A 24,982-nucleotide genomic window follows, 5' to 3' on the forward strand; every position below is an offset into this window, starting at 1 on the left:
ATGGCAAAGAACTGTTAATTCTGGCAAATAGATTTTTTTCTTGGACAGCGATGAAAGCAGATACTTAATGGAATCTACAGGGGATACAGCCTCCACAGTGAATGTGTTGTTTTATCTTTTCCTGTTTACCAGAAAAGAGCCCCAAACTGCCTGCTAATCATGGGTTATATTTTCTTTTTCTGGAATTAAAATGCCTGGGGCGTATTTCTAGTCATCCTGTGACAAAGGGACATAACCTTGAATTTTTATAATATCTTTTTCTTTTTGTTACTTTTCTTAACAGAGCTCCTAACTCGCCCTGTCACCAGGGCCTCCTGAGACTGTTACCTGCTTGACCTGCAAGCCATGGCTCCATATCCTTTCCAGCAGGTCACAGAGGCTGGCGATCAGGGTGTTCTCCTCCAAGCCGGTTATGTTTGCTTCCCCATGGCCCAGTTCCACTGCTTCGTGTCCCATCTTTTCCACCAACATGCGTTTTGTCTGAAAACATCACATGTGGTCGCAAGTGTTAACCCCAGCAGTGAGCCCAAAAGCCATCAAGTCAATTCCTGGATCAGGAGATCTGGGTTCCCCTTCATTATACTTCTAACTGCAGATTTTGAATCACCTTGGGAAAAGTGTCTTAATCTCTGTGGTCAACTAACAAGTAATATTATGTATACTTTTACTATTTTGTCAGAGAAAGAGTCACTAAAGAGAGACTCTGATGCTATTTTAAAGTATCCTCATGTAAATGCTTATGCACAACAATTTTCAGATTACTTACTTGAATAACATTGGGGGATTACACCAGGCCTAGAAAATATACTATAGAATCTGAAACCCCAACCTGCCACAACTCACACTTCATCTTAGCATACTAAAGGTATTCACACTTAGTTTTGATTGCATTTAGGCAAAAACCACAATACAAACAGGCAGCTCTAAATTTTTTCAGAGCCGTCTAATTTGTGAGTGAAGCAGACCTCTTTTTTTCCTTCCTCTTTTTCTCTTTCATCTCTTCTCTGCTATGAGTATGTACCAGAAAATGGAAAGGAAATGGAAGTCAGTTTCAAGTAAGTTAAGTTACAGCAGACTTAGCTGCCCTCATAAAATGTAAAGTGAGAGAGAATCTAGTTCCTCTAGGCAAGGACCTTGTCTGTGTGATTCAGCATTGTAAGCTGATGCTAAAATAGTGCATTTACTGAATACAGAGAAGGTACTCAAGAAATGACTGTCAAATAAATGAATGAAGTTATTGGCTAAAATGATGTTCTGAGTTTTGTCAATTTGTATTGCTACCTCTGATAAACACAGATGTCTGAGAGGAGACTCATGTGTAATATACACAAACCTACAACACAGCTAAGGTCTTCTTCTTTATGGATATACGCACACACATATGAGCACAGATAAGGTTCTACACAGGTGCACACAGAGACACGTATAAACACATACAAAAAAATGTGTTGCCTTTCACATAAGATGACGACATCCCTGACACAACTTCTGACTGGTTTAATATCTGTCATGTTGGAGAGGAAGATAGCAATGGCTGAAAGGTGAGAAAAACCATGCAGGGCTCCCATGTCACTGATTCTGTGGGTAACAGAACCCATCGAGGTTCATGCCCTCAGTAAAGAGCACATGAGGTTTATGCCCCAGTAAAAGTGTCCTTCTAGGGAAGCTACAGGCTCAAGTGGGGGTTGGCTCAGCTCATCTTAGCTTCATACATGGATTGAACATGAATGTACACTGTCCTGCACAGTGAGTAATACATACCTTCATTCTACATTCTTTTAATAAGCCTTCTACAAATTTCCAGTTGGTTTGTGCAATCACTGCAGGAGAGAGGTCTGACAATTTGGGTTGCCTCAGGTTTTTTCCTAAACTTCGTGCCTCTTGCATGTATTTCTAAAAATTAAAGAGTATTTTTAATGCATAAACATCAGATATTCTTCTGACCTACTTAACCTTACAAACAAGTGCGGGAACAACAAGATGCAAAAAAAGGCCATAAGTGTATACGTGCAACAGCAGTTCAAGGTTTAGCACACTGAAAGGCAGAAGGTATTCCCACCCCCTCTACTGTTACCCCGTGAAAAGGAGAGTGACAGAAGCCACACCAAGTAAAAGCTCATTCAAAATGAGATGGAGTTTCATCTAGTTCAGTCTTTTTATTGGGAATACCCAGGGGTGTGATTAGTCAGGATCATGGCTGGGATGGAAACATTTGCATGTCTGAATAACAAATCCAAGGCTCTCCAGGAACCCAGTGATTCTCAGATCACTGGTTTCCTCCACTCATCTCCCCACAAAACAAGAGCCTTGACATGCTTCTAACCTCTTGGGCAGTGCTGTCCAACCCAACCCTTTGCTCTAATCAAGTCACAACAGTAAAATCAGGAGCTCTGGAAAATGGCTGCAACCAATTTTATGACCTCAGGCATATCTGCTTATTCATAAAATGGGCATAAAACAAGCCCACCTGCCTCACAGAAAGCTATGAGATCACTCTGAAAAGTATGTGCTCCAAATGCAGGAGGAGGCCTCTTGTTTCCAAGACATTTTGCTACATCCCTCCTTTGCCTTGTTCCACAGTCAAAAGAAAGCAGAAATATCATTTTAGGAGACATCGATGGCTCAGAGAGGACCACAGAAACTCAGACCACTGCTCTTGAGCTTTGATTAATGAACTTCCAGGAAAAAAAAAAAAAAAAAATCACTACACATAATTAGCGCAGGACAGCTGTTGTCTCTCTTCTTTCTGTGGTACCTGCAAAAGCTCATCAGATACCTTATGTTTGTCAGGACCACAGGGCAGAATCTCCAAAAAGTCTAAGTATCTTCTTAGGTCCATATTTAGAGAATAATTGCTCTAAATTATACAGTAAAACCAGCAGTTTATTGGAGAGAGAGAGATTGCAAGCCAGCACATCCTCCCACAGATACATATGTGAAGTCTATCTTTTCTATCTTAAGGGGAAATTTGATATTATAAGAAAAAGATGTGTAAAATCCTTTGCATTCTTTAAATAAAAGAGAGTTTGCACATTTAATACATTCCCCCTTGGAAGAAAAATAACCTGCTAAATCTAGTACAATTCGTTAAAAATCTCATCAACTAGGGATTCAACGAATCCATTTACCTTCTACTTCTACCAGCCCTCCTGACGAAAGGCAGCATTAACAAAATAATCTCTTTTCCAGTGTAATTATTTTAAGAACAGATTAAAAAATGAAATGAACTCTGCAAGAATTTAGTTTCTAACAGCTGTGTATACTTCTTTCTGCTTCAAATCTTTTTTAGAGGGTCAAAGAAAGAGGAAAAATTGACAATGAGAGTCAATTATCACCACTAGGGAAATTAACTGTAACAAGGTCTAGCAAAACATCCTGAAGGTTAATGTTCACATAAATAAAATCAAGAAATGAAAAGTTTCAGAAAAACAAACCTGAGATATAAGACAGGGATCATATATGAGATTATAATACCTGCATTTCCTATCATTTCAGGTTGTACTAATGTTAACTGGAATATTACAAATTAGAGATAAATAGTTGGTAAAAACAAATGTTAACTGTTAAATGTTAAAAGAGTTCTGTTTCTCCCCCAGCCTCAATTCCTCCGTCTTTAGGACTTGTGCAAATGCAGAGAGACCCACTACAACACTCAATTCTCAAGAAGGGTTAAGTCTTAAACTTGGCTTAGGAAGAAATACACTGGCTACGAGGAAAGAAGTGAGGTACATGGTCAGGCAAGAGGCTAGGAAGAAGCCACAGGCATTTTTCTTTTCTCTGAAAAATATGCATAATTAGATTTTTTAAAGTCAGTAATTGGATTAAAAATTAAGCACTGTTTAAAGTTTATGTTCTATTTTATAAATGACAGCAAGCTAGAATGGGGCTGTCCTTTAGTGGCCATATTCACCAATCACCCTGCACATACAGGGCAGATGTAGTATTAGCCAACAGTGAATTCCACAGGGCCACGTGCAAACTCTCCTTCTGAGCACCTTTGCTGAAGCCACAAAATAAGCAACGTTCCACAGACATGCACAGAATGGATACAGGGGTGGCTCAAGGCCCTTCCTCACAGCAAGCAGTGAGGCTGCCCCTGTATACTACAAAAATAGAGCAGTGCCTTTACAGTAAACAAGTGATGATAAGAATGTAATTTTCTTCGGGGTCGCTGGAAGAAAAGGTGTACTTTAAGATAAAAAACTGAGAAGAAAGAGAAATCTTTCACAAGGACTGGTTTTATAATAAAGTCGATTTCCCGACAGAGGGAAGTCACCCCAGGTTTCTGCTGAGATTTTTACGATGCTCTTCGTCGTTGTTGCCTAAGCCAAAAGCAAACCAGTAGGAGCTACCTAGGAAAATATATCCTATTATTCAGTAAACACTGAAATAACTGCTCTTTAGTACAGGCTTTCCCTGAATTTTCTAATAACCACACTGTGCCTCTAACCAGCATGGAGCTTGTGAAGAGCAGACCACTGTAAAGTTAAGTAAATTTATATTAATATGTCGTTACGGGAAAAAATACAACCAGGAGTCCTAAGTAACTCTGGCCCTCAGGTGAGTAGCTGTGCAGTGCAACTCAGTGTGCAGGGTTACTGGGAAGAGCACTGGCTTGGAGTAAGGAGGCCTGGCCTGTGGGCCTAGGCCTGACTTTGTGTGTCCATTTGACTTTAGGCAAGCCTCTCAGACTTCAGTTAAATCATGTCAAGTTGGACAAAGTTACCTCAAATGTTCCTCTTAGCACTAAGATTCTATATCGATGATCTGATTTTCTGACCATATAAAATACAGACCAGGAATAAGGAAGGTAAATTAAAACACTGTGGAGGGGCTTCCCTGGTGGCTCAGTGGTTAAGAGTCCGCCTGCCGATGCAGGGGACATGGGTTTGAGCCCCGGTCCGGGAAGATTCCACATGCCGCGGAGTGGCTGGGCCCGTGAGCCATGGCCGCTGAGCCTGTGCTCCGCAACGGGAGAGGCCACAACAGTGAGAGGCCCGTGTACCACAAAAAAAAAAAACAAAAAACACTGTGGAGATAAAACTCAGCAAAAGAAAAGCTGTTTGAAAATGAATCACTTCTGCACTTTTGCAAAATGCTTAAATAAAATTTGAATATTTAATGTATTTCCCCTTTGGAAGAAAAACAATTGTGTTAAATCTAGTCCCCCCTTTCCCCCTCAAAAACACCACTGATAGGGAATTTAAATAATCAGTTTTATCTGCCAATGGTATAGAATTACTCTTGTTAGCGCACACCACCATGAAAAGGTACCAATCACAAAAGGAAGTGGAGAGCTAACAGTTCACGTCACAAGGTGATGTGAGGCATTCTAGAGCTATGTGCACTCATACACGTGGATGATTCGAGGAACACCAAAGACAAGGTTCAGGAACATCTGCAAAGCACTTTCAGGCATAGAACATACCAGGCAGCACTCAGAGAAGGATTTTTTAGGAAGCCGTGCAGGAGGAGGTAGACCCTGATCCCACTCCCAGAATGCCATGGAGTTCTGACAGACCACAAGTTCCCCGGAAGGCTAAGAGGATGGAGAAGTGCCAATGACAGAAAAGCAAAAAAAGAAAAGGACAGGGAGAAAGAGACAGCAAAACAAGCATGCATATGATAAAGTCACAGCAGAAGGGAAGGGAGAGAAGAAATACAGCAGCACAAAAGAAAAGCAGTAGACAGGCTATGCGTCAGTTCTTAAGAAAATGTTTAAAATCATATATATATACATGAACACATCAACAAAGAGCAATATATATATTTGGAATGCTGTTTTCTGCTTTATTTCTACCCATCTGAGTTTAGAAAATAGTTAACGGATCTTCTGACTGTATTTTCTTTTGATCACAAGAAAAAATAAAAACTTATCATTATCATTATTCAAATGTGTAATTACCGTTTTGTTTTCAAGTAGTACAAATAAAGCATAAAGATCTCAATTTAAAATAATTTAAAAACACTCCTAAAAATGGTGTCAGCAAGCCAAGGACAAAGCACAGGCAAATGTATCTTTACTTACTAAGTTTAAATTATGCTTGAAACTTAGAAAGTCTACGCTTCTTATAGCTTTTTTTCCCTGTGGGAGACACACTGACCAAAAATGTATCCTAAGCTTAGCCTTTACTTGATGTGGTACACAGGGCGACTTGTTTTACAGCCTTATTTTAGATGTATTAAAATTACAAAAAATGGAAAAAAAGGTGCTTTCAGCTATGTCAGTATAAAAGGATTACTATTTTAAAACAAAATTGAACCGATTCTTTTAGAAGAACACAAAAGAACCTACACAATGACACCTGCTGGGCTAAGTAAGCCTAGTTCACAGTTCTTGCATCAAGGCATCCCGGGAGGGCAGCCCACATACCTCCCTCAAGTCGTTGTCCAGCCCAACGTGCTCGGAATGTTGGCGAAGGCGGTCTTTCCGGCGCTGTGCAGTGGCACTCCGACTTACCCAGCGACTGAAAGAACAGAAGGGGTAGGTTAAAAGAAACAACGCAACAAAAAAAAATGTGATCACTTGTCTTTAAAATAGAAAGAATGTACTGTTGAAAACCAAAGACCAACAATACTTATTTTTCAATCAATTCTTTTTAAAAATATATAGCAGCTTTATTGAGATGTCATTTAGATACATACAATTCACCCATTTAAAGTAACCAATTCAATGGTTTTTAGTATATTCATAGAGATATGCAATCATCACCACAATCAATGCTTTGTTGAAACCAAGGTTAAAAAATGCACAGTAGCTGTAATGATCTTCTCTTTTCCACCTTATCTGCCCAACAGAACCCCAAACCTGGATAGGCACTACCCTCTCACTTCCTTTTAAAATATCCATGCAAATTAGTTATTGATCTCCCTCATGACTACCATGAACCACTTTACCTGCCCTTTATCAACTTTCCCTCACTCGCCATTCCCAAACCTCTCACTTTATCCTCAAGAGCCTCCACTCAACTGATGACCCAGCCTTGCCTCCCTCTTCCTACTCTCTACTTCAATGACGCACACACGCAAACCCCTCATCTTTCTTCTAATCCCAAAGTATAATGTATATTGGCCACAACTATTGCTTCCACCAGGATCCCTGACAAGTTCTCTCTTGCCTCCTCCAATCTGCTCCATTAGAAACCTCCTGTGCCATATCTCCAATTTTTCTCTCTCAACTGAGTATTGCCCTTCAGCTTACAAGTATGCTGACATGCGATAGTTACATTTAAAACTGTTTCCTCACTCTTCTCATGTAAACATTCTTAAGAAAAGTTTAGATGTAAGGCCTCTACTTATTTATCTTTGGATATTTTGTTCATCTCAAATCAGCTTCTTCCCCTGAAAATGCTCTTGAAGCCATTTATAGCCCTCACTGCCAATCCAATGGCTATTCTTCAATTCTTAGCTTACTTAAACTCTCTGCTGATCACCCTTTCTACCTTAAAACTCCAGTTGTCTTCAACTACCTCAGTGCTTCCAATAGGATAAGCTCTCTCACCTTTGAGCCTCTGAAGATGAAGTTTTCTCCCAACTTCTATTCATCTCTCAGACAGCTTTAGATGCTACACAGGAAGTCTTCTATGGTTCTTCCAAATCTAAATTAGCTACCCCTCTTATACTCTCCAATTGTAGCATTTATCACAGTGTGTTATAATTACTTATCTCTATTTTCTATACAATCCTCTCTACTATAAACGCTTGAAGGGTTGGTATCATGTCTTTCAGCCATTTTATTTGCAGAGTCAACTACATCACCTGCCCCTTCTATAAATATACCCTAAATAAATGTAATCAGAGACACAGTCTAATATTTAGGTTTATAGACGTTCATCACAGCATATATGCAATAACCAATTCTGTGTTTCCATTATTCTAAGACTCACATTTTGGTTTTTAAATGTTCCTGAAACTAGGATGAATCTACTATTTCATATACATGTTTAAAGTATAATTTTTCCAAAAAGCTTTTGAATTAATAGCAGATCTTACAACCAACAGTTACTTAGAATCAAGTAAATGTGCTCAAAGCAACCCAAATGTTCAACAGTAGGAGGTGCTATATAATGAAACATCATATAGTCATTTAAAAAAATTAAGTTACTAGGAATATCAATAATATGGGAGAGTACTCATGATACAATAATGAATGAAAAAGCAGGATACAACACTGTGTAAGCATTTTCTACTTTTGTAAAAAACAAAACAAGTATGGACATGCACACATATCAGGATCCATGCAATGGAAGGGCATAAAACCAAATGTTAACATCTCATGGTGATGGCATTATAGGTGGTTTTATTTTTATTTACAATTAATTTTTTATTGAGGTATAGTTGATATACAATATTATACAAGTTTCAGGTATACAACAAAGTGATTCACAATTTTTATTATTTTTTTTAGTTAAAAAATTTTATTTATTTAGTTTAGTTTGCATCGGGTCTTAGTTGTGGCATGCGGGATCTTTCGTCGTGACGTGCGTGCTTCTCTCTAGTTGTGGCGCGCGGGCTTAGTTCCCCTGCGGCACGTGGGATCTTAGTTCCCTGACCAGGAATCGAACCAATGTCCCCTGAATTGGAAGGCAGATTCTTAGCCACTGGACCACCAGGGAAGTCCCAAAGTGAGTCACAATTTTTAAAGGTCATATCATATTCCATTTACAGTTATTATAAAATATCGGGTACATTTCCTGTGTTGTACAGTATTATCCTTGTAGCACATTTATTTTGTGCATAGTAGTTTGTACTTCTTAATTCCCTCCTCCTATCTTGTCCCTCCCTGCTTTGCTCTCCCCACTGGTAACCACTAGTTTGTTCTCTGTATCTGTGAATCTGTTTCTGTTTTGTTATGTTCACTAATTTGTTTTATTTTTTAGATTCCACATATAAGTGATATCATTATTTGTCTTTCTCTGACTTATTTCACTTAGCATAATACCCTCCATGTCCATCCATGTTGTTGCAAATTGCCATTCTTTTTTTTTTTTTGCGGTATGCGGGCCTCTCACTGTTGTGGCCTCTCCCGCCATGGAGCACAGGCTCCAGACACGCAGGCTCAGTGGCCATGGCTCACGGGTCCAGCTGCTCCGTGGCATGTGGGATCTTCCCAGACCGGGGCACGACCCCGTGTCCCCTGCATAGGCAGGCGGACTCTCAACCACTGCACCACCAGGGAAGCCCTTTCATTCTTTTTTATGGCTGAGTAATATTCCATTGTGTGTATATGTGTGTGTGTGTGTGTGTGTGTACACACACACATCACATCTTCTGTATCCTCATCTGTTGATGGACACTTAGGTTGCTTTCATATCTTGGCAATTATAAATAATGCTGCTATGAACATTTATTTATTTTTATAGTTGTGCGCCACAACTAGAGAGAAGCATGCACGCCACAACAAAAGATCCCGCATGCCACAACTAAGACCCGATGCAAACAAAAATAAATAAATTGGGGTGCATGTATCTTTTCGAATTCGTGTTTTCTGTTTTTTCAGGTAAATACCCAGAAGTGGAAATGCTATAAAATATAGCAGTAGAACTATAAAATAGTTCTATTTTTAGTTTTTTAAGAAACCTCCATACTGTTTTCCTTAGTGACCTCACTGATTACGTTCCCACCAATAGTGCACGAGGGTTCCATTTTCTCCACATCCTCACCAACGTTTGTTATTTGTGGTCCTCTTGATAACAGCCATTTTGACAGGTGTGAACTGATACCTCTCTGGTTTTAATTTGCACTTCTTTGATGATTAATGATGTTGAGCATCTTTCCTGTGCCTGTTGGCCATCTGTGTATGTCTTCTTTGGAAAAATGTCTATTCAGGTCTTCTGCCCATTTTTTTTTTTTTTTGCGGTACGCGGGCCTCTCACCGCTGTGGCCTCTCCCGCTGTGGAGCACAGGCTCCGGACACGCAGGCCCAGCGGCCACGGCCCACGGGCCCAGCCGCTCCGCAGCACGTGGGATCCCCCCGTACCGGGGCACGAACCCGCGTTCCCTGCATCAGCAGGCGGACTCTCAACCACTGCGCCACCAGGGAAGCCCTGCCCATTTTTTAATTGCGTTGTTTGTTTTTTTGATGTTGAGTTGTATGAGCTGTTTATTTGTGTTGGATATTAATTCCTTATTGGTCATATCATTTGCAAATATTTTCTCCCATTCAGTAGCTTGTCTTTTGGTTTTGTTGATGGTTTCCTTTGCTATGCAAAAGTTTTTAAGTTTAATTAGGTCTTATTTATTTATTTTCGCTTTTATTTCCTTTGCTCTAGGAGACAGATCTAAAAAATATTGCTATTTATGTCAAAGAGTGTTCTGCCTATGTTTCCTTCATATATCAAACTATTTAAAAAGATTTCTCAGGTCTTGACTTATCATCCCCATGACTGTATTCATTGTACTATTCTAGAAATATTTACTGTTGAGTATATCCCTGACAGCACAGAGCTATACACGAGTTAAGAAATGAATTTATACTTTTGCCATTCAGCGAAAGTCATACTGCATTACTGACAATCCACAATTTAAAATTTTCTTATTAATGAAGTATCCAATTTACAAAAAGCTTAAAATGAGAATGCTGCTTCTTTTGTTGCTTTTTAAATAACTTATGCATGGCTTTGGTTTCAAACTGACGAATCATCTCGTTTCAGTCTGCTATTTAGAGGAACACTGAATAATTATTATAAAAATGGTAGCAAAGGAAGGTAACCCCTCTTAAAATAGTGTTTGTTTGTTTTTTTCTAAAGAATAGGTTTATAGCAGGAAAAAAAGGTACAAAGATCTAGTGACAGATCTTTGAAGTAGAATCCTTGGAAATGTCCCTAAAGCAAAAGATCAATAAAAGACTGTAAAAAGGATACAAAGAGAATTGGGTGACTGAAAAGGAAGATCCAGAAAAAAAGCGTATCAAGACACTGACAAAGATTCTCTGCTTGACCAAACTTTAGTCAGACTCCTAACCCTTCCTAAGCCCATTTGTGCACTTCTTTGTAAAATTCACTTTTAGCAAGAACCTAGCTAAGTCAGTTTAGCAGAAACCATCTCCCCTCTCATTATATGATCATTCTGGATATCTGATCAGGTTCTGAATTCTCCACCATCCCCCAGGTGATGTCTAATCACCTAGGCCTGCCTTCCACAAGAATCCTGGTAGGTCAGTTTAGTCAGAATCCCCCATACCCATGATGTTTCCTCTTAGTAATTTTCTATCCGCTGACCTCCACTCTGCTCCTTGGTGATAAATTCCCACTTGTCCATGCAGTATTCAGAGAAGCCTCTAATCTCCCTCTCCACTGCAAGACCCCATTGCGGTGGTCCCTACACCTTGAATAAAGGTGCCCCTCCGCCTTGAATAAAGTCTGTCTTACCATCTTCAACAAGTGTCATGAATATTTTTTTTAACAGCTCTGAAGCAAAATATAAATACCAGCTGATGAACTTATATAATAAATAAAGAGGAAGGGTAAAATATAAGTAACACAATGTACAAAGACCTGGAGGCCTTGGAAACAGCCTTGTAGCAAAAAACAGTCAGTGTAAGATAGTAAAATTTGTTCAGGGATTTAAAAAATTAGGGTTACTGGGCAAGGTGGTTCAAATAAATAGCAAAAATATGAAATAGATTATAAACACCAGCTGATAAACTTATATAATGAATAAAGGAAGGAGCAGAATACACATGGATGAACATTTCTCCTGGCAGGCAAAGTGGAAAAGCACAGAAGATAAGGATAAATATTAATTTACAGGATATAACTAGCATCTCACTCTGTGAGACAAAACACCCAGTTTAATTTTATTTTCAAAACAGGGAAATGAGCATCTACTTAAGAAAATTACTATGAAGTCCACATATTCCTGGTCTTGTTAAGTAATTAATTTATTCTTTGCATAATTAAACCTCATTTCTAAGCATAATTTTACCAAAGATGACCACATTTGCTGAAATGCTAAAGACTGCTTATTTGCTTTTGCTTTGTAAGTAGTGTATGAAATTCTTACAGTTGATCAACCATTTGTACAGGCACGGTTATAAATCCCTTTACCCTGTAATTAGTTCTGACATCTATTCTCTTTCAGACTACAATCTAGCTGAAAATGTAATGCTTGGGGCTCTGTGTGGAAATGGGGAGATTATATATAAGATTAAAAGCAATAAAATATGGCATTTGAAAATTGAAATCTTCCCTTCTAAGCACTCCTTACTTCCTTTCCCTTCCTTTATTTTTCTTCACAAACCTTATTGCTTTCTGACAGGTTACTTATTTTACATATTAAGTTTTTTTGTTTGCGTCCTCATGTTGAAAGCAGGGATTTTTGTTATTTTGTTCACTGCTAAACTCCCAATGAACAGGACAGTGTCTCACATATAGTAGGGGGTCCCATAAATATTTGCCAAATGAATGAATGAGCACTCTAATGCTATCAAAAGGAAATAAAAACCATTTAAATTAATAGTCTACTCATATCAAATTGATTCAAAAAATTAGGATAATTTATAAACATAAGAAAAAAATGAATAAACTGATGACTAGTCATTCACTTCTGAAAAATAGAACACTGTATCCAGTACAATCATCTGTAAAGTCTGAATCCCCACAATGGTCAACATCTCTTAGCACATTTTAAGTTCAGTGTTTATAAAAGCAGGGATAGCTCTTCACTAGAAGGTGAAACCCTGTAAATTAACTAAGGTAAGTAAGGTAAAATTTTCAGTCATTAGCTATTTACCTCCATCTTGTAAGCAGCATATTAAATTCTCTCTACAGCCTTCCTACCCAAGACTTTAGCATAAACGCTTGTGTTTCTACAGGAGGGGCCGCCTTTCTAGTGAATCATCCTCCTTTACTGTCTTCATTAAAGTTCAAACAACCTATTTAAATAAAAGAGTTCAATCAAATAAAGCTTTTAAAAAATCCACAATTCTTTCACTTTACTGCATAGTGATCCTTTTCCAAATATGTAAAAGAATGCTGGTACTGAAGATTTTCCAGACCTTTCCACAGTTTTTATGAATGAGACACCATGAACGTGGTGCCAGGAATAAGGAGACCTGGGTTCTAATCCTAACCCTGCCATTAACCCAAAAGTGTACTCTTACCAACATATAACGATGACACTACTTCGGGGTTAGGCTATTTGATCTCAATCTTTTCTTCATGAAGCAAGATGGCGCCTGAGAATGTATCTTGCTTCCCAAATTATTATCCTATCTTCTTTTGGGTCCACCCCTCTTTTTTTTTTTTTTTTTTTTTTTTTTCCGGTATGTGGGCCTCTCACTGTTGTGGCCTCTCCTGTTGCGGAGCACAGGCTCCGGACGCTCAGGCTCAGCGGCCATGGCTCACAGGCCCAGCCGCTCTGCGGCATGTGGGACCCTCCCGGACCAGGGCACGAGCCCGTGTCCCCTTCATCGGCAGGCGGACTCTCAACCACTGCGCCACCAGGGAAGCCCCGGGTCCACCCCTCTTAACAGAGCCCAGTGTGAGGTAGAAGTGAGGCATCTGAGGGCTCTTTCATTCTGAAAGACCATTAGGCTGGTATGACAGGCTGTTGCTAAACTCCCTTACGTTCCATATTTTAGGCTATTCAAAATTTCTTGGGGGCTACCAAAGCAAAACATCCAATTCCAGAAGTAACAAAAGGCACACGTCACCTTTATATTAGAGTAACAGAGCCAGGCAGTATATGTAGTACAGTGGTTAAGTGCTTGGGCCCCTGAATCAGCAGACCTAGGTTTGAATCCTAGTTTCACCACTTCCTACTATGTGACCTTGAAGCAAGCTGTTGACTGTCTCTGAGACTCAATCATAAAATGGGTAAAGCAATATAGGCTTTATATGTAGGGATATGCTTGTAATAAGGATCAATGAGCAATGTACTTAATGCAGTCAGAAGAGACGCCAGTGCAGACTGGCTTAATAATATTAGCTATTAGCAGGAGTATCTCCACAACCAACACTCTCTTGGAATGGAGAAGGCTCCACTGGCAGGGAAGATAATGCTTTCTGAAAGCAGAAAAAATGGGTTACAAGGAAGGATAATTACTTTAAGTGAAGCAGTGATGAAAATTTCCAAATTTTTTGACTGAGATCTCAAAAGGGGCAGATATTTATAATGATACACACAAGCACACCTCATTTTATTGCACTTCAAAGATACTGCATTTTTTACAGATTGAAAGTTTGTGGCAACCCTGTGTTGTCAGATGACAGCTAGCGTTTTTTAGCAATAAAGTATTTTAAGATATGTATATGTAAAAAAAAATAGACATAATGTTATTCTACACTTAATAGACAACAGCATAGCGTAAACATAACTTTTATATGCACTGGGAAACCAAAAACTTCTTGCTTTATTGCTATATTCACTTTACGGTGGTGGTCTGGAAACAAAACCATAATATCTCTGAGGTATGCCAGTACTAGACTCTGAAAGCAAAGGAAACAGCAATGTATATAGTACTGTAACTGTTTTCCTTAATTCATATACATCATCTTTTTTCCTTTGATGTGTTTGCTATCACTGTAGTTTTCTCACGTGTAGACCTAAATGAATCAGTAATTTTGACACATTTCAGAAACACATTTAAAGGAACACCTTTAGCTGGGAAAATGGTAAGGGTTTCATTCCTTTAGGTTATTAAAAATAGGACAGTAACTATACAAACACAAGATATACAAATATTACCACATATATATGCAGCCCAAGAAACTCCAAGTAGCACAATACTTAGCTTAGTATAGTGTTTAATAAATTAAACCAAGCATTACCATCACATATGATAAAGATAATTTACTAAGTTTTCTTTTTTCCTGACCAATAAAATCATGACAATCATTACGGGAAATAAAGAGGTTAAGTACCAAAACTTCCCCAACATGTAGCTCAGCAGATCATATGTTAGACAGAAACAGCATACTTTAAAGCCATCTTTCAAGAACTTGCATATTATTATTTAGATTGGGCCATTTAGGTTAAAAGGCATAATTCCACCTGTCTTATTCCCCTCACTGATTCTCTACTTGCCTTCTGGCTCAACGCCACTTCCATTTTATACACCCAATCTCTACCACAGTCTTCTATCTCATTTGTTGGCCACTGCCTGGCTCCTCCCTTTCCTTCTCTGAGCCTCTTTAATAAAATCACAGATGTTATAGAATGTTATTAAATGAGAAAAGGGGCAAGTGATTCCAAGCTGTCCAAGGATCCTAAGCTGGTTAGTGGTCAGGAATGAACTAAATTCCAGAACTGCTGATTTCCAATTCAAAGGCTTCTTTCCAACTTACCATATTCCCCATTAATACTCTCCTTTGAGTTCTTTTCTTGTAAAATCCTTCTTTATTACATTCTTGTGTTCAGCTAAAATCAAGAATTCCCCTAAATCCAAATAACTTCTCAATTCTAACCATATTCAGATATTTTCTGAGTGGAATCATCTACCATAAAAAATGTTATGGTTTACCTTTATTTTTGGTTGTTTTGTAATTTCTGCACTTGATACTTAAAAGTACAGAATGGTGTCATGGGTTGAATTGTGTCTCCCTAAAAGATAAGCTGAAGTCTTTTTTTAAAAATTAATTAATTAATTAATTTTGGCTGCGTTGGGTCTTCATTCCTGCACACGGGCTTTCTCTAGTTGCGGCGAGAGGGAGCTACTCTTCATTGCGGTGTGCGGGCTTCTCATTGTGGTGGTTTCTCTTGTTGCGGAGCACGGGCTCTAGGCACATGGGCTTCAGCAGCTGTGGCACGTGGGCTCAGTAATTGTGGCTCATGAGCTCTAGAGCACAGGCTCCGTAGTTCTGGCGCATGGGCTTAGTTGCTCCGCGGCATGTGGGATCTTCCCGGACCAGGGCTTGAACCAGTGTCCACTGCATTGGCAGGCGGATTCTTAACCACTGAGCCACCAGGGAAGCCCCAAGATATGCTGAAGTCTTAATCCCAACACCTGTGGATATCACCTTATTTGGAAAGAGGATCTTTGCACGTGTAATCAAGTTAAGATGAGGGCATTTAGGGTGGGCCCTAATCCAACATAACTGTGTCCTTATAAGAGGAGAGCAGACACAGAGGGATGGCAGCCTTGTGAAGAGAAGGCAGAGACTGAGTTATGCTCCTGTAAGACAAACAATGCCTGGGGCTACCAGAAGTGGGAAGGGGCAAGGAAGGGTCCTTTCCTACAGGCTTTGGAGGCAGTATGGCGCTGCCAATACCTTGATTTTGGACTTCTAGCTTCCAGAACTATGAAAGAATAAATTTCTCTTGTTTTAAGCCACCAAGTTTATAGTACTTTGTTACAGCAGTCCTAGGAAACTAATACAGACAGTGAAGGCATAACTTTTCTAATTCCATTAGACAGTATTAGCATTATATTTAAAACACAGTCATTTAAAATGAAACTATTCCCAAGTGCACATTACTTCAACAAGAGAAAGATATCTAGGCTTTGGATTTTCTTACATGATGGAATTAAAAGTCAAATACTCATTGAGTGTCAATTCATATTTCAAGCAGATTAATTTGGTCTTTGAAAAAGTAATGACTGATAAAATGTTTAACAGTTAAGCATTCCCCATTAGAGCACTGCGCCCTTCATTCACTCCTTCAACCAACTACTCAAGTGAAGAACATGCTTACTTGTTATTAGCTGGTCCTGTTGCCAAGACATCAGACTGTAACTTTGGAAAGAACCCTTGCTCATATTTGCCTTGACCAATTTTCATATCAAGTAGATGTGGGTGGATTGCAGTGTGATCCATTTTCATCAGTCGCTGCTCAATTGACTGGGCTATAAATTAAATTCATAACATATTAGAGACATTTCATTGGCTAAACCTTAAAAAATAATGCTTCCTCCATTCATGCAGTGACAAGAAACTCGACCTTTCTGATAGTCTGAAATAGATTTTTACAAAAGCTCTTCAGAAATCACGTATAATGTTAAGTATAAAAAGGTTAGTTTTAAGTAAATACTAGATAATTCATTTTCATACTATTTTCTGCATTTGTCAAAAGCAGGGCAGCGGGGTTAAAAAACATCTATAATTTAGTATTGAAACAGTTTCCCTTAAGTGGGAAATCCAATATTCTTAATGAAAATATGGTTCTAAGTACAACATTAAAGAAAATGATGGCAAATAAAATATTTTCCTTGAGCTGAAAGACAAAGGGAAGAAAAAAGCAAGCACTGTAGCCTTATGTTACTTTATTTCTTTGTGCAAAGATCCATTAAATATTCATGCTTCTCCATTTGTAAAAACAAGGAACTGTGTAAAGTTTATCACCTCACTTTTAGCAACACATTCTCATTAGTAGGAGTCATTTAGGAGTGTTTATTAGATCAAAAGGCATAACGCAGAGAAAAATAAAATAAGCAGGCATTTAGAAAATGTCCAGGGGATAAGAAGCTGCCTTTTGAAGAATAAAATAGGCCAGAGTTAAAAAATAGGAATTACTCAACATTTCTATTTTAAAACCACATAAAGTTGAGAGATGTTTCAAAGGCCCAGGAAACTGAACTATTTCTCTGGTAAAAAATCTGATCTTAAATGCCTTTATCAACTGAATTTTCAAGAAAAAATATAATACTTGTGAAGCAAGATTAGGTCTCCCATCCCTTGACTAGAGATTACTGCAAGGAGAACAAGCAGTAAGTGTGGTTGTGTGATAAACAGAACACACCATGGGAACTGCCAATCTTGGGATTTGAGAGAAGTAAACAGGTATTTTTACAAATATTTCATAGAATCAGTTTATTTTGCCCCACTCAATACCAGCAGATTGAGTATTGCTGGTTCTTCCCCATATATACTCTAGAAAAATTTCTGTTTTGGATGGGGAGGGGTCTGTCCATGACACATTTCACTCTTGTCAAATGGAGCTGCTTAAGACCATCTTATGTGAGATGGATGCCTCCTAGCCAGTTGTTTGCATTTGCAACATTAAGGCATGTGTGCAGAAGGCATTATTACCCTAAACTTCAAAATGTTAGATATCTGTTTTAAGCTTCCCTAATTTTTCTTTATAACTCATATGAATTTATCCACAACTTTTTGAATTTCATTTTATTTTTAATGTGTAACTTGTAACTTCTCGTGAAACATAGTCCATATGTTCTAGGCTGGGCAAAAGGATGTCATGTTTTAATGTGAAATGATATTTAATTTTCAATGATGCCCCCTGACTCTCCACAACCGTATCTATACTCTTAATGCTTCCTAATATTTATAAAACACAATTAACAGATGGTTAGAGAAATAATGCTTAGATTCATGGCATGGAATTCTCTGAAGTCCCTGACAATTTTATGTTCCATGAAATAGTACAGAATTCCATCTCTGCCAAAAAGTGCTTCTGTTCTCACAAAAGGAAAAAAGGAAAAGTAGCTTCAGTTTTTCCATTGGATTTAAAATGACAGAAAAAAATCCATCTGATATTGAGTTATTCTCCTTTAGTTCGGAAGCTCTGTAAAAACAAAAATCATGATTCACAATGAATTACTCTAGGGTTTATAAGATTGCCATAGGGAGCATAACACAATGCTACTTTTCAGTGATTGTATCATCAGTGAATACTGAACATTCAGAAATTATTAAATGCCTGCTTCGAGAGATCATGGGGCTGTTGTTAGACTTTCAAGGGTTTGTGCCAAAACTCATTTTCTGTGATCAGTAAGGAATAAGAAAACTCTGCGTTACTAGCAACTTGGTGTCTTTCTGCACAGAAATCATGAGGTTCTGGTGCCACAATATCAGCAGCAGATAGCCTCTGCCTAAAGAGTTCACCTGCAAATCAAAATTCTTTTTAGTTAGAGGCAAAACAGAAACAAAAGCAACACAACAAAGGACAGAAAAAAAAAAACAAGATACACAATAAAATCCAATGTCAACCAAAAAATCCTAGTTTCTGTTGTGGGTGAGGGTGGGGAGGAGACAATTTTACCTGATAAAAGAAATAACTGCACCATCTGTGAGACATAGTTACAGCTGACTGCCTCCTTTTACTTTTTTAAAAAATAAATTTATTTATTCATTTTTATTTTTATCTTTGGCTGCGTTGGGTCTTCGTTGCTGCGCCCGGGCTTTCTCTAGTTGCAGCGAGTGGGGGCTACTCTTCATTATGGTGCACGGGCTTCTCATTGCAGTGGCTTCTCTTATTGTGGAGCATGGGCTCTAGGCATGTGGGCTTCAGTAGTTGTGGCACATGGGCTTCAGTAGTTGTGGCACACGGGCTCAGTAGTTGTGGCTCATGGCCTCTAGAGCGCAGGCTCAGTAGTTGTGGTGCACAGGCTTAGTTGCTCCGCGGCATGTGGGATCTTCCTGGACCAGGGTTCAAACCCGTGTCCCCTGCATTGGCAGGTGGATTCTTAACTACTGCGCCACAAGGGAAGCCCTCCTTTTACTTTTTAAGAAAGTCTTTGATAAATTAAGTTCCTGGGAGACTATTCCTAATTTAGCCTAATCTCTTTTTCATATATATTAAACCTGTAATGGTACGTTTTTGTTGTTGTTGTTCTTAAAGATCTTTTAATATAAAAGCAGTAAAGAAGTGTTTTAGGTACATATTGTCTGTTTGTCAATGCTTTTTTCATAGCATCATAAAATAAAAGGACTTCATATATAAGCTATAATGGTACATCTTCAACAGTTTATATAATTTCTGCAATGACAGTAGGAGTATAAAACTCTGAGAGGCTGATAGAAAATCTATTTTAATTGAAAAGATTTTCTACAAGCACACAAATATAGCAATCAGCACTTAACTTCATTTAAAAAATTCTGTCAGGAAGGGAAGAATAAAATTTGCTCAACAAGGCATTACACTATTTACATGGCTATTAAAGCACTGAAAGTCATACTATTCTCTGAATAGGCATAGACAATTTCATTCACTCTACTCCCTCAACTTCTAGAAACACAGAAACAATTGTCACTTCCTAAAGGGGCTCCAAGGATCTATCCTCATAGGTGGGATACAACAGAATGATGTTTCAGCGAGTCATCAGAAACCTCTAAGGCTACACAAGAGACATCATTTATATACTTCTTCCCTTAAAATATGCTACAACTACAGCATCACCACTCCTGTAACTTTGATCTATTTAAAATAAAGTGAGAAAGGCAAGCAACAGAGGCAGAGCAAAGAAAATCCACATTTGCTGCCCCTTTTTGCTCTGGAAAAAAAAAATTGCTCTCAAATAACTTCTACACGAAGGGGAAGAAATAAAAGGAAGGGGCACTCAAGTGATAGATATCACTTTATTTGGCACAGAAAGAGTTAGGAACCAGGTATAAATGTATAAAGTTGTGTGGACTGGTACATTTTACATGTTCATTTATTGAATGAACAGCTAATGTGGTAGTGAGACTCCAGGGGCTAGAATCAGTCAAACTCTGGTCCAAATCAGGGCTCTACCAACCACAAGCTATGCAATCACAGCAAGTTACTTAACCTCTCAGTTTTCTCAACTGTAAGATGATGACAGCAATAAAACAGACAATAAAATGTGTCTATACCCCCTCATTATTAAGATCAAATGTCAAAATGCATGTAAAACAGCTGGTATTATGTCCCTCACATAGTATGTACTCAGTAAACACTGACTATTAATATGACTATTTATTTAACGGACTATATCACACTGCCAGACAAGATTGGCCAAGACTCATAATTCTCTGAGAGAAAAAACTAATGTCAGGGTTGGGAACCTCTAATTTGAATACAAGAATCTAGAGATTTAATTTCAGTAAATGAAGCTATTTTAATTAATGGTACCACTGAAGTAAATATACTGTTTTAGTTATATAAATTAGGCAGCAACTCAAATTTACTATTTCAAATTAATACTTATTTTTCCTTGGATGAAGAGAGAATAGGTAAAAAGCAAAAAGGCAAAATAAGCAGCAAGACAGAAATTAACAGTTCCACAGCAACCTTACAGTTGTATTCTATTCAATTTGTTATTGTTTTTCATCTTCTGAGGGAAGAGGAATGTCAAGCAGGAACAGGACAGACATTAGCTCACAAAACAGAAGGAAACAAAACGATAGAAAGCATCTCTTGATACAGTACAAGGGTTAACCAAGAAGTCTAACATTGAAAATTAATTCTGTGGTTTATAAGGCCAACGATGTGTAAAAAGATATGATCGTGGATTTTAAGTTAATTTTAAAAGGCATAACAAATGTACCTGCTTCTTTTAAAGTGCTGCATTTCTGATATATAGATGTCCTCAAGGTGGGTGCCCTTACATTATACAGTCTTATCTTCTCAATCCGAGAGTCAAAGACTCGAAGCAAAGGATCCTTCTCTTCCCACTGAGACATAATTTTATTATCAATAAAGGTGGCAAACATCTGTGTTTCAATGAAGCGTGAAAGAAATGGCAGGTAAGGTTCAGGCTGGTCAGACAGAAAGGAAGCCTGTAATGAGATAATTAGGCAATTATTAGTGCAAAGAGACCATCTCAATACTACATGATAAATCCAAAACTTATCGGTTGCTAAGATCATTCCTTTTCACAATCTTATAACACACAAAACTGATGCTTGAAATTTAAAAATCCTTAAAACTCCACTTTTTCTTCCTATCTTCTAAAGTCATAGAATTTAGGTCACTTAGTTCTTCAGCACTGATCCCACCTTTCAAAATTGATTTACGTTCTGGTCCTCATGACCATTATGCAGAAAAAAGGGCATCATTAATGAAAGATGGTGGATCAGTTGCTACATGATCATCAATCATTCTCTTCACTTACCATTAAATTTGACCCCTTTCCCCAGTGAGCTGTAATTTCTTCTGCTCTCTATTCCTAGCCTGTGCCAAATACCTCCAAGTCATAAGGCATCGAGGTGATTAACTGATACAATAATAAGATATACATAAGCAATAACCTTAAAAAATCCAACAACGTGGAATCTGTGCTTATGGGTAAAATCTTTGGTTCAGGGGGATGTTTTCCTAGGGCCCCCAGTTAAAAACTGATGGATGAGTATTAGTTAAAGATCAAACTCCATCCAGACCTGTGCTGAAAGAATAGTTTGGGCCTTAACAACTAAAAAAAGCACTGCCTGAAAAACCATCCAAAGCAAGCCAAGCCTTTGGAAAACATGTACAACCAGCCACATGGTCCTGTTACCAGCCTTTCTGCTTGCATGGAACGCGTTCAGTAAATTGTAATCAGTTTCTAATTCAAAGGGTTCATTTTCTTCCTTTGGCTCTTCAGGTCCATGTGTGTAGAGGAATTCTAGCCACAATGTGACACTAGCTAAAATTTGGAAGTGGATTACTATTTCAGCTGTGGGGTTACTTTTGCTTTTCATTCTTTTGATTAGGTGCAATGTGGCAAAAGCCAGAAGGGGAAAGGTGGAAGGATAAGTTCTGACCTAAGGTTACTCTCCTTAATACTCACTAGCTTCCTCCTAGCATATTTATTTAGGAAATAAATTCTGAAATTTAGGATAGCTTTGAAAAACTTCCTTACAGAAATCCACTTATTCAATTTAAGTGCCTCCATAGTTCAGATGGAGTTACACAAATCCGAATCACCAAAGAAAGGTTCACAGTCATCTCCAGAAACAGTTCACCTCTTCGAAAGATATTTTACAGATAAATAGCAATTTTACTTTTCACAGAGCAAACAGCCTTTTTCCCTAAATGGACCAAATGTCTGGCTTTTGATATTTAGATCCTTGTGGGCTACATCACTTAAGGCAGGAAAGACTTGGCTTGCAGGACTACTATGTGATAGTCCTGTAAATTTTCCTAGTGAAAATGAGATGATTACAAGCCTTCTGGAATCCAACATGAAACTTTCATTTCTCTAGGGGTTATATAAAAAGAATTCCATTTATAGTTTGAAGCTACATAAAGATTAAGAAGGAAGAAAGCACCAGTGCTCGATTTAGATAAGAATTTGAATTGCTCCAAGGATAAATCATGAGTATACACAGATTAGTTCCAAGCTGGCTAGGAAAAAATGTGGAAAAATGGTTAAGCTTAATGAGAATGGAAACTAAGAGCAAGAACATATTTGGAGAGGTGAAAGCTTCTTAATTTATTAAAGAAGTTTTCTCAAACATAAAGTGCATCAGAAATTAACTGTTAAATGTGGTTTATATAACTCATCTAAAAAAATCTGATGAAATCAGAAAATAATCTTTTATACCACCCACCTTTACAAAATTTTTTATTAATTCTTATTTGTCAGATGCTCCAAGATTGTAGATTAGCCTCTTAGAACATATTAGCCCCTTTGAGAGGTCTTTCATGATACAAAGGTACTATTTAGCAAAAAGCCATAATTCATTCTAATAGCAATATCATGCCTTGGCAATCACAGAGGCAAGGGACTGAACTATACCCTAGTGACCTGAAAGAGTTAATGCACACCCCTAAGTGCTTTTGTCTGGAAGAAAAAAAAAATTGGTGGATATGTCCAGAAAAACCGGCAGAAGAATACTCTATAGTAAACCTTAGAAAGAAGCTTCAATTTCAGCAGGACAATCAAAAGTTAGTGTCGTTTTCTGTCTTCCCTTTCCAAAATCTTAGGAACAGAGGGTTAAAGTCATAAAAACTCATTTTTCTCATAAAACCTCCCTTTTTCTCTCTTTTGATCCTAAGATGAGAAAAAAATTTACCTCCTGAAAGTAAACTGTTACCTTTACATGGGGAAGTTGTGACTTCATTGCAGGATGAAGACAAAATATAAGAATAAGGATTTATTAGAAAAGGAATAGGCCTCATTTAACTAGACTTGATCCTAAAATATGAGTAAATAAAATGCGTACAAGGTGAGACAGTATTAACAGATTTGAAAAACATGGAATTTAAGTTTCATTTCAAACATCTTCAAAGTATAGAAAAGTTAAAAATAAGGTTAAAGGCAATTAAATACATAATTCAATGAGCAGCTTAATGAGCTAGTTGATTTATACTTTCCAGTGAAATTATTTTATATAGTATAAAATACTGGTAAAAAAGAGTTCTTAAAGGGAAAGGAGAGGCGGAAAAATCTGTATTTTAAAAAAGTTAACAAAATCAGTAATGTATAGCCCACTAAAAACCATGAAAAGGGAAACTCTGCTTCTTTTTACTTTGTCAAAGTTCTGCATCTGTTCCCGGTTGGTCAGCCAAGATTCCATGTCCTGAGCAGTCTGAATCACAAACGCTTCATAATCTGCAAACATCTGCGTAAAGCGGTTAGCAAAGACCTCTCGGAGCTGTACGTTGAGCTGGTAGTCCCTTAGTTCTGCCTCTTCACACTGCAGTTTTAAATCTTTTTCTTTTTCACTCAAAGAGGCAGAGAGGTCCATTTTTTCCATGGTCACACCAGTCCGCTTGGCTAGAGCCTGGAGGCGGGCTATGGTTTCGTTGCCCTTCAGTAACTCATACATGCTAATGTTATTAGCAGAGACGTTGCCATTCTTCTTGTCATTGACCAAGTCTTTCAGAACCAGATTCTTTAGCTTGGTGGCACTCTCACTACAATGTAGGCTGCCCTCAGGAGGGATCCCAAATTGAAGAAGAATTTCAGAGAGTTCCTGGATAAAATCTACTTTATTGGGGAACTGTGGAAATTCTTCAGGCAACTCAATAAAATTGTTGTCAATATCCACAAAACACAAATTAGCCTGAAAGAGGAAAAAGAAATACAAAGGTTTTTAAATTGGAGATTGGGATTGACATATACACACTATTATACATAAAAGATAACTAATAACAACCTGCTGTATAGCACAGGGAACTCTATTTGGTGCTCTGTAATGACCTATATGGAAATGGAGTCTAGAAGAGAGTGGATATATGTATATGTATGGCTGATTCACTTTGCTGTACAGCAGAAACTAACACAACATTGTAAGTCGACTATACTTCAATTAAAAAATTAATTAAAAAAACTTTTACTTAATAAAATGCTAAAAGTATCAATTAAAAAATACAAAGGTTTTATAGTAATTTTATGTTCTAAAATATTCTTGCCAAC

At 37.9% G+C, this 24,982-nt stretch overlaps 1 protein-coding gene across 3 annotated transcripts in view; it reads right to left on the bottom strand.

Annotated features, from left to right (window-relative positions):
- Nucleotides 1-24,982, bottom strand: part of DENND5B (DENN domain containing 5B) — a 211,083-nt gene that overhangs the window by 43,176 nt on the left and 142,925 nt on the right. For all 3 annotated transcript variants that reach the window (XM_004270878.3, XM_004270879.3, XM_049694507.1), the window contains 6 exons: nucleotides 24,093-24,629; nucleotides 21,188-21,419; nucleotides 16,636-16,786; nucleotides 6,374-6,467; nucleotides 1,762-1,893; nucleotides 328-480 (listed from right to left, as the gene is read on the bottom strand). In XM_004270878.3, coding sequence (XP_004270926.1) covers nucleotides 328-480; nucleotides 1,762-1,893; nucleotides 6,374-6,467; nucleotides 16,636-16,786; nucleotides 21,188-21,419; nucleotides 24,093-24,629 — 1,299 coding nt within the window. The remainder of the gene's footprint in view (nucleotides 1-327; nucleotides 481-1,761; nucleotides 1,894-6,373; nucleotides 6,468-16,635; nucleotides 16,787-21,187; nucleotides 21,420-24,092; nucleotides 24,630-24,982) is intronic.

This window comes from Orcinus orca, chromosome 11 (assembly GCF_937001465.1).
Source record: "Orcinus orca chromosome 11, mOrcOrc1.1, whole genome shotgun sequence".
In the NCBI taxonomy this organism is placed as follows: Eukaryota; Metazoa; Chordata; class Mammalia; order Artiodactyla; family Delphinidae; genus Orcinus; species Orcinus orca.